At 34.5% G+C, this 13,401-nt stretch overlaps 1 protein-coding gene across 3 annotated transcripts in view; it reads left to right on the forward strand.

Annotated features, from left to right (window-relative positions):
* The window catches only part of LOC306875095 (uncharacterized protein), a 40,231-nt gene that overhangs the window by 20,354 nt on the left and 6,476 nt on the right, over positions 1–13,401 (forward strand). Inside the window, exons 1-2 of one of the 3 annotated variants that reach the window (XM_079425498.1) lie at positions 6,093–6,197; positions 8,015–8,350. In XM_079425498.1, the coding sequence (XP_079281624.1) occupies positions 6,155–6,197; positions 8,015–8,350 (379 nt within the window). In that variant the 5' untranslated portion in view covers positions 6,093–6,154. Of the gene's footprint in view, positions 1–6,092; positions 6,198–8,014; positions 8,351–12,184; positions 12,630–13,401 lie in introns of those variants that run through there. The other 2 variants (XM_079425497.1, XM_079425499.1) reach the window with 2 other exon arrangements.

Here is a 13,401-nt window from a genome sequence, read left to right on the forward strand (position 1 = left end):
CACTATATGCAGTGCATAATCTGTTGTACCATATTTCATTTGAAGATCAAATGGTTTGAAATAACACAGCTCGTTAACATTCACTACCTTTAAAACTCTGGTCTGGATGCAGTCTGAGTATAAATGCACAGTAATGGTCATCAAAACAATGTGTTTCCATCAGTTTTCCACAGAACAGTACATTGTCATCTTTCACAGCAATAGTCTTGATCTTACAAAACACTGGCATCTCACATGCTACTCAGTGCTCGAATTGAATCAAGTCTTATGGGGGGTCCCCACCATCAGACTTTTTTTTTTGGTGGGGGTGGGGGTTAGTCTCGCAATATACAATTTATACAAAATAAACAATATATTTGATCATAATATGCATAACTATATACTATTTAATGTTGCATAACAAAGAGAGATAAGCTACTATTCTTCTTTTAATGGCTTACTCCAAGTAGCTAATACTGGATTTCGAGGGTGACAAATCAGCAGACCCAAAAGGGCAACTATGGCAAATATACCAGGGGACTACATATAAGGCACTTGATCCGTAAAAGCATGTGACATAAAAATACATTGAAATTTCTCAAAAACTGTAGAAAATATTCAGATGGCTTTCAGACACACTGAATGGTATTCAAATTCAGCAGTGGCACAGGAATAATTATTTCATAATGTTTCAGAAAGCAGTGATAAAGGAACAGTCAGTAACTTCAAATGGACCTTTTTATTACTTAAACAGTAGCAAAAGGATACTATAGAGATGAGATTAAGTATTATTCAAAGAGTGCAAGACAACTGGGCAAACAGGATATAGTCTTTATAATAGTTTATAAGTTTAGCGTGTCCAGGAGATTCTCAAAAGTCAACTCATTTATCCATAACAGCTCTCAATGTAATTTCAGGAACCAGTGGGTGAAGACATAAACCAATATACAGGTGCATCTCAATAAATTAGAATGTCGTGGAAAACTTCATTTATTTCAGTAATTCAACTCAAATTGTGAAACTCGTGTATTAAATAAATTCAATGCACACAGACTGAAGTAGTTTAAGTCTTTGGTTCTTTTAATTGTGATGATTTAGGCTCACATTTAACAAAAACCCACCAATTCACTCTCAACAAATTAGAATACTTCATAAGACCAATAAAAAAAATAAATAATTTTAGTGAATTGTTGGCCTTCTGGAAAGCATGTTCATTTACTGTATATGTACTCAATACTTGGTACACAGCAAAATCCCCAGAGTTAAATCAACTCTGCTCAGAGTACATATTGTCCCAATCTACAGAGTGTTAAAGTAACACTGAAGCAGAGTTAAAGTTAATGGGATAATTAAACGATTCATTAAGTGATGAGTAAGCATTAGAAAAGAAAACCCGTTGTTAACAATGTTGAAGATGAACAACTACTGCTCTGGCTTTTAGACATGAAAATTTATCTCATAATCCTCAACAGTGGTAACTCTACTTCAGTGTTACTTTAACACTCTGTAGATTGGGACAATATGTACTCTGAGCAGAGTTGATTTAACTCTGGGGATTTTGCTGTGTAGGGACTCCTTTTGCTTTAATTACTGACTCAAGTCGGCGTGGCATGGAGGTGATCAGTTTGTGGCACTGCTGAGGTGGTATTGGAAGCCCAGGTTGCTTTGATAGCGGCCTTCAGGTCATCTGCATTAGATTCTCTATGGGGTTCAGGTCTGGTGAGTTTGCTGGCCAGTTAAGCACACCAACACCATGGTCATTTAACCAACTTTTGGTGCTTTTGGCAGTGTGGGCAGGTGACAAATCCTGCTGGAAAATGAAACCAGAATCTTTAAAAAGCTGGTCAGCAGAAAGAAGCATGAAGTGCTCCAAAATTTCTTGGTAAACAGGTGCAGTGACTTTGGTTTTCAAAAAACACAATGGACCAACACCAGCAGATGACATGGCACCCCAAATCATCACAGACGGTGGAAACTTAACACTGGACTTCATGCAACTTGGGCTATGAGCTTCTCCACCCTTCCTCCCGACTCTAGGACCTTGGTTTCCAAATACAAAACTTGCTCTCATCTGAAAAGAAGACTTTGGACCACTGGGCAACAGTCCAGTTCTTCTCCTTTGCCCAGGTAAGACGCCTCTGACGTTGTCTGTGGTTCAGGAGTGGCTTAACAAGAGGAATATGACAACTGTAGCCAAATTGCTTGACACATCTGTGTGTGGTGGCTCTTAATGCCTTGACCCCAGCCTCAGTCCATTCCTTGTGAAGTTCACCCAAATTCTTGAATCGATTTTGCTTGACAATCCTCATAAGGCTGCGGTTCTCTCGGTTGGTTGTGCATCTTTTTCTTCCACTCAACTTTCTGTTAACATGCTTGGAACAGCCAGCTTCTTTGGCAATGAATGTTTGTGGGTTACCCTCCTTGTGAAGGGTGTCAATGATTGTCTTCTGGACAACTGTCAGATCAGCAGTCTTCCCCATGATTGTGTAGCCTAGTGAACCAAACTGAGAGACCATTTTGAAGGCTCAGGAAACCTTTGCAGGTGTTTTGAGTTGATTAGCTGATTGGCATGTCACCATATTCTAATTTGTTGAGAGTGAATTGGTGGGTTTTTGTTAAATGTGAGACTAAATCACAATTAAAAGAACCAAAGACTTAAACTACTTCAGTCTGTGTGCACTGAATTTATTTAATACACGAGTTTCACAATTTGAGTTGAATAACTGAAATAAATGAACTTTTCCACGACATTCTAATTTATTGAGATGCACCTGTATATATTCAAGAGTTTTTATTTGTCACATACACAATTATACCGAGTATATCCAGCAGTGAAATGTAGCATATATATTTATTTATTTGTATTTTTTTAAAGTAAAAACATTAATATTGTGAGAATGTGAAACAGCTGTTTTCTATATTTTTCTATTTTCACATCATGATCCTGATCCTTCAGAAATCATTTTAATATGCTGATTTGCTGCTCAAACATTTATTATTATTATCAATGTTGAAACCAGTTGTGTACAAATGGTTTTCAGGATTCTTTGATGAGTAGAAAGTTCAAAAGAACAGCATTTATCTTAAATATTATCTTTTGTAACATTTTAAATCTTTACTGTCACTTTTGATCAATTTATGCATCCTTTCTGAATAAAAGTATTAATTTCTTTAATTTATTTCCACCCAAAACCCCCAAACTTTTGAACGATAGTGTATAATGTTACAAATTATATCTATTTCAGATAAATGTTGTTCTTTTTGAACTTTCTATTCATCACAGAATCCAGAAAAATATAACTGTTTTCAACATTGATAATAATAATGAGAAATGTTTCTTGAGCAGCAAATCAGCATATTAGAATGATTTCTGAAGATCATGTGTGTTACGTTCCCTTTTATTCTAGGGGTGACGGGGAAGTAGCATATACCATTAAAGGTGTATGAAAGCGTAAGAGAGAGAGAGTGTTGGCTTTATCTGCAATCACAGCACTCACACACAAGGAAACTCTTCAAGAATTCATTTACAAAGTAGTGTCTCTAGTACAGCAGTAAAAAAAAAACAACAGAAGTAAACAGTACAGGCACTGAAGACTGGAGTAATGATGCTGAAAATTGTTTACTATTGTATTATTATTATTTTAAATTGTAATAATATTTCATGATATTAGTGTTTTTACTGTATGTTGGATCAAATCAATGGAGGCTTGGTGAACAGAAATGACTTTTGAACAGTAGTGTAAGTTGAACGATTTCAGTGCAGTTTACATAGTTACGTCCAGTAGGTGGCGGCGTGGACTGTTATGAGGGAGTCTGTCAGTCAGCAGACTATTCAACCATTTCTGTCCAAAAGTCTGCTTTATTCAGGAACTTACTATGGCTATCAATATGTCAATCATAGCTATTTCAAGAGTGAATCCCGCATTTATATGCCGATGTAATTCCCGAAACTTTGCAGCGTGTATGTGGCCGTTGGTCTTAGCAGCATGAAAAACAAGTTTTATACAATTCTGAATGGATTATATATAACGTTAGCACAGAAACCGCACAACGAGCACTCCCTTTATAATTACTACAAAAAGCTGTCACTCATCTTCATCGAGATCTATAGCACCCCAGAACCAGGCCTAATAATAATTTATGCAAGGAATACAAAAGACATGGAGTTGATAAATATAGTGGAAAGATATAGAGAGAAAATTACCCCTCAAAAAAGTCAGTAAGAAGCTTCCTCTTCCCGACTGCGAGTGGAGGTTTGTTATTCTGCATTTTTTTAGCTGAAGTTAGCTTGATGGAGCGGCGCCAATCAAGCAGTCATGTCAACGATGTCCTGCGCTTAGCGGTCTTTAGATGTGGGGCGGGGCGTTTAAAATTTAAAGAGACATGACAACTAGCCCATAAACAAACTTAATATAAATTATTGTAAATAATTCACGAAATTTAATTTACCATATCCATTGCTTGAATTTAATCACATTTGTCATTATTATTTTTACAAAAATAAGAATGTCTGAGGGACCCCCTTAAGTCTATTTTTTACTTCTTATGGGGGGTCCCTAATGCCTTATGGGGGGTCCCGGATCCCCCCAGCCCCCCTTCAATTCGAGCAGTGATGCTACTTCTGTGCAGATAAAGTCAGGGCTATACTCTGTGCCTTGATGTTTGATCAACTTTACAGAATAGACAAGCTTGATACACACTAAACATACCGCATCTGGGGGGAAAACAATCAGACATTTTTTTTGTGAGTGTGTGTGTGTGTGTGTGTGTTGGCATAGTCTTTATTGGGTTTTTCATTTTGTTTCTTATTTCACACTTATTTTTTTTATTTTTTATTCCAGTAGTCTAAACAAATGAGACCTGCAATCATGTTTGGAGTTGTTTTAAATGGATAGTTTACCCAAAAATTACAATTATGTCATTAATTGCTTATCCTTATGTTGTTCCAAAGCCATACGACCTACATTTATCTTCAGAACACAATTAAGATATTTTTGATGAAATCCAAGATATTTCTGACCCTGCATAGACGCAACGCAACTGACACATTCAAGTCCCAGAAAGGTAGTAAGGACATCATTAAAATAGTCCATGTGACATCAGTGGTTCAACCGTAACAAGAATACTTTTTGTGCGCAAAGAAAACAAAAATAACGACTTATTCAACAATTTCTTCTCGTCTGTGTCAGTCTTTGACGTGCATTCACTACTATGATGCATACATGTGGTGCTGCTGACGCAGGAGCCAGAACCCACCTGGTTTACAAACAAAAGAAGACGCACGTTCTACAAAATAGTCTTCATTAACATGTCTGAAGATTTCAACAGAGAGAATGACTTGCAGTTTTTTGCCTAGCTTTACTTATTTGAAAAAGACTATACAGATGATGAAATAAGAGAGATGGACATTCTATGTCAGAACGCAGACTCCTCCATCAGCAACACCACACACATGCATTGTGGTACTCTTGTGCATGTGCATCAAAGACGGACATGGAAGAGAAGAAATTATTGAGTAAAGTTGTTATTTTTGTTTTCTTTGCACACGGAAAGTATTTTCATAGCTTCATAAAATTATGGCTGAACCACTAATGCCACATGGACTATTTTAACAACGACCTTACCATTCTGGGCCATAAAAATTTCAGTTGTGTTGCTGTCTATGCAGGGTCAGATAGCTCTTGGATTTCATCAAAAATATATTAATTAGTGTTCCGAAGGTTTGGAACAAAATGACACTGAGTAATGACAGAATTTTCATTTTTGGGTGAAAAATGAAAATTCATAAAGATAAAGATTCTGAACACATGTGATATAAGTCATCTTAAACACTATCTGTTCTCCAATCTTCTCAATTCCAAACATGTTTCTCATTTCACAAAAGATGCTGGAGAGAGTCCACTGAGGTTTACACAATTTTCTGAATTTCTTGTAGATTCCAAACAAAATAAAGCAAAATTAATAGATACTATCTTGAGGGAACAGAGACCCAGCAGACCCAGTATAGAGTCAGTGTAACATTAATAACCCCTTTAAACCTTAAATCGGTCCCCCGCATCATAATCCAGCCCTGTAATCACGTGACTTGGACATTTGATAAGGGGAGAGGCCATCATCAGCACCCGGATCGCTGCTGTCATTCAGTTTGGATGCAGTCCGAAGCAACATCAGTATCATGAACCGTTCAATCCTTTTCTGGTTTTTATTGGCCGTGGAGGGTGAGTCACTTTTTTAACTCAATGCTTTCGGTTTCAATATAAACCGGAAATGCGCATTTGCTGTCATCTTCTTTCTTTCTCTATATTTTTTATCTCCAGTGTTTCTTACATACACAATTCTATAACTTTTCTACAAATAAATGCTGTGATAAATTACACTGCGAATAATAACAGACGACAGCACCATTTTACCATTGGTAAAACGGTTTGTAATATTTGCAGCACTATTTTTCTTTTAAAAAAAAGAAAAAACTGATGGCAGCAAACGTATTGGTTACAATTTAGTGGAATAAAACAGAATAACAACAATAAAAAAATATCTCTGATGGTCTTTAGTCAGATTTTGTCAGGATGTGTGAGTTACTGTTGCTGTCGTTGCTTTGGGTGCGGTTTAGAGTGAGAACGGATGCAACTGAGTGCATTACTCACCTCTGCGTATTTATTCAGTCAGATTTTGAACGCTGTATCAGTTTGAGTAACTTTTTCTTATTTGTGGGCGGTGAGTGATATTATTGCTTCAACATTTAAGGCAAACTTAAGTGGAAAATACATATAGCCTATGTACAATTAACCACCGTCAATTTTACTTGTCCAGAATATTCATGCCACCCACGTGGGATTTTAAACTTTTTTTGTAATAAAAAGGTAAGAATAATAATAAATAATAATAAAAAAGGTTCAAATTGCATATAAACTGCCCTATGATTGCTTATAATCTAATATGTGACCTTGGACCACAAAACCAGTCATAAGGGTCTTTTTTTTTTTTTTTTTTGATTTATACATGACCTGAAAGCTAATAAGTTTCAATTGATGTATGTTTGTTAGGATAGAACAATATTTGTCTGAGATACAACTATTTGAAAATCTGGAATCTGGGGGTGCTAAAAAAAATCAAAATACAGAGCCATTAAAGTGTCCAATGAAGTTCTTAGTAATGCATATTACTGATCAAAAAATAAGTTTTGATGTATTTATGGTAGGAAATTTACAAAATAAACATCATGGAACCTGATCTTTACTTAATTTCCTAATGGTTTTTGGCATAAAAGAAAAATAGATAATTCTGACCCATACAATGTATTTTTGACTATTGCTACAAATATATTATAAGCCAGTCCTGAAGATTCACTTTCTTACCCTAATTAAAAAAAAAAAAAAAAGCAAATCTGTAAATTATTTTTACACAGATAATTATGTAGTCTCCTTGGGAAGCTGGTGTTCATGGTAGTGATTTTGCTCCTCTTATTTCTAAGTGGTTAAAATGATGGCCTATATAAAGAAATATTAAAGATTATTGTGTATTCTTTACTACATATGAATGAAGTTAGTAGTTAAGAATACGAATAACATTTAAGAAAAAAAAAAACATGTGAAGAATAACCTTTTTCATGGTTGTTTGGATTGGTGTTTTTTTGCAATATGTTTTCAGGCTTTATTGTTCAGATGAATGTTATTTGTGTGTGTGTGTGTGTGTGTGTGTGTGTTTGCATGTGATCTTTCTAAAACAGATATTTACTTTTTACAGTTTACAAGTCATGCCAGGTTTAATTCACAGGAGACACAACACAGTCTGTAATTCACAGTAGCATTTGCTGTGCTTATAGTGTTATCAAGATCTAACAATGTTTTTTTTAACAATATAACACAGATAGCACAGTATTAAATCTCTTTGCAAAACTGTATATTTTTAAATATATTTTTAGTAAATAGAACCAGCAACATGTTACAGTACTGACACTAAAAAAGTGCTTATAAAAATTACTGACAGCATTATAAGCATAATCTCTTGGAAATGGTTTCTGTATGTTCTACAGGTGTGTTTGCTGCTGATGTAGTGAAGTCTGTGTCAGTGTCAGTATTGGTGGGAGATTCTGTCACTCTACTCACTGATGATACTGAAACACAGGGAGCCGAGGCACTGCTGTGGAAAATTCAAGATGAAAAACAATTCATAGCAGAGCTTGATAAAGAAACCAGTAAAATCTCAGTACCTGGGAATAAAGAAGAAAGATTCAAAGGCAGATTGGAGCTGAACAATGAGACTGGATCTCTGACCATAACAAACCTCAAAACCACAGACTCTAGAGTTTATGAACTACAGATCAAGAAAAAAGAGAGCAAATACACAAGATTCAATGTCACTGTCCGCGGTGAGTAACTCAGTGTGATCTTTATGTGGATTAACTATATGAGAAGATGCATTGTAGTAATCACGATCATATACAATAAAACCTTAATCGGTAACTGTTTATTTATTTTGTTTGCAGAAAAGTTGGGACATTTTGTAAAATGCAATAAAACATGAATCTGTGATTTGTTAGTTCTCTTGTACCTTTATTTAACTGTACAAAATGCAAAGACAATATGTCAAATATTTTTACTGATCAAGTTGGGACAGAGGCATATCTACAACTGTTATATCACCTTTCCTTCTAACAATGCTTTTTAATCATTTAGGAAATTAGGATACAAATTGTTGCTGTTTTGCAAGTAATTCGTTGCCCAGGATGCTCTTTTGTTAGCTGTTCATGATCACCTATTACCAATACACCTGCTTATTGTTGACTGTTTCAGCAATATAATATATTTTATTTTATCATCTTTTCGTTTTTATTTAGCCTCTGTCACAACTTTTTCAGAGTGTGTTGCAGACATCAAAGTCAAAATTTGATTATACTTACAAAATAATCAAGATGATCAGCCAAAACAAAGTAATTTCTTTGTGCTTTTGTCAGTTCAATAAAGTTTAAGAGATTTTATTAATTTATTTTGTTTTTACAAAATGTCCCAGCTTTTCTGGAAATGGGGTTATAAACTGAATGGTTAAAACTGGTAAAGAGGTTATTCACAGGTTTATGTATGTATATATATATATATATATATATATTATTTGCGTGTGTGACCATTTTGGAGGGCTCTTGAAATCCAAGTGATATGGCATTCACATATTCCATATTACTTCCGTAATGTGGTATAAATTCAGACTGAAACAGCATATTCTATGAGAAAATGTGCAGCACAGAAATGTATTCAAAAAGTCATCTTTACAGATTTTTAATGCTCTAATTTCTCAAAATAAGGAATATCCAATAACATTAACAGTGAACAGAAAAATTGACGAAGTAGAAACCAGTTTTTACACCATACATTTTTATGCCACAATGGAATTAGAGAAATGAATGGACTGATGGAATACAGGCTGAAATTGTGGCTATTACTCATTCATATTTAAATGAGATTAACCTGCTGGTGTTATTCAGTCATTTTAGAAAAATTAATATTTAAAAATAATAAATTCATAGGAGTGTCAAAAACTTGGTGACCTTTGTGACACTTGCCATGTGAACACACACACAAAAATAGATTTCATTCAAAAAAAAAAAAAAAACTTTTGTTCATGGTCAAAAATTGCTGCCATAAGAAATGAATGGGACACTAAGAAAATCAAATCAGGGAAAAAATAAAAATAAATCAGACACTATGCAGAAACAAACAAACAAACAAAAAAAAACCACAGTAGTGAAGGGGTGAAACTCTAAAATATCAAGAATGTGAAAACAGACAAACACACATACACACACATATGAACTGGTGTGACTCTAACACAGAGCAAAGTTTTGAGAATTTGTGAAATTGTGAAAAACACATAGCATGAACTGATTATTATCATATAATATCTGGGAATCCTTGGTCTGCACAAAAATTTACATAATCAGTGACATTTATTTAGTCACACAGAAATAGGCCGCAATCTGAAAAATGTCCTCTTAATTTGTTACATCATAACGATTTCTTTTCTGTAACCTTCCAAAATCCTAAAACTTTGTGTTAATTTTCACATTTATCTTCTGTAATTAATTAATTTATTTATTTTTACCAAATTCACAAATTTTCAGGGTCTCAGTTTGGACCACACTGTACATGTAAACATGTATTAGGTGAATATTACTTACAGCATTATAAGTTTAATATCTGTTTTCAACTGTTCCTGTTTGTTCTCCTCACGTGTTTGTTGTTGAGACAGATGTTGTGGAGTCAGTGTCAGTGATGGAGGGAGATACTGTTACTCTACACACTGGTGTTAAAGTACAGAGAGCTGATCAGATATTGTGGAAGTTTGGAGATCAAGGCACCATCATCACTCGCTTAACCTGTTAACAGTCGCCCCCACTAGTTGAGCTCAAACCCAAACCTGACCTACACAAGCAGAAAAGGTCACAGTTCATGAACCCTTTAGACTACAAGCATAACTAGGATCTCTTTAGAAAGATGACAGTTGTGAGTTTGTTGTTAAGAAAATCAGAATTCATTATATTACTAAACATAAAGAGTAAGAGAAGCTTAAATATTTTGGAAATGTTATTATCATTTTAATTTGCATAGAAGGTGTTTACATATAAATAAATGAAACTATGCCAGAGTAACTCAAATGTAATGAAGTCAAAGCCACAACTCCGAACATGCTATAATTCCAACCTGAACATGAAGCCACTAATAATTCAATTCCTGTAAGCTTTTTTTCTTAGTGAAAAGACATTTAAAAAGGGCACTTGGAGACTCCAAAAAGGGGCCATTAGTAATTAATATGAGGTGAAACACAGAATAACACTGTTTATAACTGAGCCCAATTCTTGAAGATGGAAATGGTTGAAGATGTCATTTATGAACACTAAAACAGCTTACTTTGTCTGAAACAGTGCCATTTCATAGCCACAAACATGACCGGAGGTTTCCGGTGTCCACGTCTGTCCTTAATTATTTCTCTTCTGTAATCAGTTTATCCTCAAATGTCTAAATGTCTAAATCTGTGACTTCACACTGCTATTTTGACATCCACTTTTCACAAATTCTCACTTATGTATTATAACTGATATATAGCAAACTGCCCCACTGCTCTACTTCTGTCTGCAGCTCTTGCATTTGTGTCTATGCTGCTCACATCTCTTTACTTTGATATTATGCAGTGTGCTGCCATTAACATTCTGCTGCGTTTAGTTGCATACATTTACACCTGTAGCTTGTTGTTCATATAGTACTGTACATCCACCAATATACTTTTCCTCCAGTCTGCAAACATTTGCATCTTTGTCTCTGTATCAGTCTTATAGTTCAACAGAGGACACAGGCCTTCTGCAGGCTATGTGTTAAACCATAATGACTGGATTAGAAAAATTAATTCTGTTGACTGCTAGCATGTGCACATGTAGCACAATAGTACAGCATATTTCTCACTACTGTTTAGCTTTGGCTACTTTTCAAATGACTATTTAGGCACTGATATGGCAAACTCAGATTCATGTCTGGCTCCGCTCTGGTATGGATACCAACTTTTCACCATTCAGTTCATTTTGATTTATAAAATCATGTCCTGCACTATTTTTCCCTTATTAAATATGCTGTTTCACTTGGTAATATGTTACATTATGGGTGTAAAATAGATTGTGAAAGTAGTTATGCCTAAATTACAAAATACACCTTCAGTAAGAACACAAACATTAAAATTTCTAAATACAAACTTATGTACTTGAAAACCTACACAAGGCTGATTGCAAAATTCAAGGAATCCATATAGGTTTAACCATCTATTTGCTGGCTGTATTTTCCATTCATCAAAACGTAATTAGCTTTGCTCTGGCTGATTGAGTGCAGTGAATATCATAGATCGTTTATATTTGGATCTTGCAGCAGATGATGGCGCTGTTAGAATGTTTTGAATCACTGACCAATCAGCGCTGCAGAAATAACAGCGAGGGTGGGGTTATTTTGTTCATAAGACTCCAGCAAACACGATAATATAGCGGTTCACTTCTGAAAATACCTCTGAGTGTATAATTTATTTGAAAAAATGACAAGTGTGTCAAAGTGTGACTAAAAGTGTGTCACATAAACAGAGCAGAATTAATGGACATTTCTTTTAAATCACCACTTTTTGGAATAAAACGTCCAAATGGTTTTGTGCTCTGGAATACTGCAGTAACAACTCCGCCAGTGTTTGAATGATTTCGTTTGACTGTCATCTAAACTGGACAAAAACTATTTAGAACTCTCAGATTCGATGTCACGTGTATTGTTGCGAACTCTTGATATGAATTAAAATGATGTTGTTGCTGTGGCATTGCGATCGTAAATATGGATGGTTGAGCCTCTGAACTTTCGAAAGACGTGTTGTTTGTTAAAATTTAAAAAAGGCTTTAATGGTAAAATTATGCGGTAAATGTAAACAAACACGCTTCGGAACCAGCGATGGTCTCGAGCAAGTTAATGGATTAAACGGCGATATTGACGGGAGATGGAGAAACATTCATCCGAACGATCAAACCGGAGAACTCACCATCAGAAACATCCAAAGAGATCAGACTGGAGTTTATAAAATGGAGTTCAACAGCCGCAGTATGATCTTACACAGGAAATTCTGTATTAATATTAGCCGTGAGTAAATCAAACTTTATCGAATTGTATGATATTCTGTTATAATATCAAATTTCGAGACTGTGATCTCTTGAGTGAACAGTTAGAATTAACAGTTAAATTAATACTTAAGTTTAAATTAAGCAGATATTGTTTAAAGTTCAGGATAAGGCATTTTATTTTAATGGGATGGATTTCAACTTGTTTATCAGGTGACAATCCTTGGAATTAATACATTAAAGTGTTTATACTTCTAATGCATCCATACAGCTCCATAAGGTAGCTACAGTGGGGATAATGGCACACTTTAAGAAAAATGTGCTTTTCAGTACTTCCTTAGTATGTTTTTATTAAAGCATTCATGGAGCAAAATATTTTGTGTGAAAATAAATCATAAAATTGATTTATTTTGTTTAAATATTTTATAAATGTATGAGGCAAAGTAGGTCTTTTACCCCACACAAGGGATAAAAGATTCATCGACATGGACCAAAAAATACACAGTATTTAGATAAATATTTTGGCTAAAGTAATATGTTTTGAATAATATCTAAGTTAATAATTGTTCAAAACAGTCACTTTAGCAAACTTTGTACCATTTACTGTTTATTTTGATAAAAATATTTTTTTTCAGTAAATATACTGTCATTGCAATATGCTTATTAAAAATTATTATTATAAAATTAAACTTATTTTAGTAATTAAAGATTCTGAAAACATTGAGGTTCCATAATAATTTTATATTGCTTTGCCGTAGTAAAAATACATATATTTTATTATATGAAATAAATGT

Source organism: Barbus barbus, assembly GCF_936440315.1.
Source record: "Barbus barbus genome assembly, chromosome: 9".
NCBI lineage: Eukaryota > Metazoa > Chordata > Actinopteri > Cypriniformes > Cyprinidae > Barbus > Barbus barbus.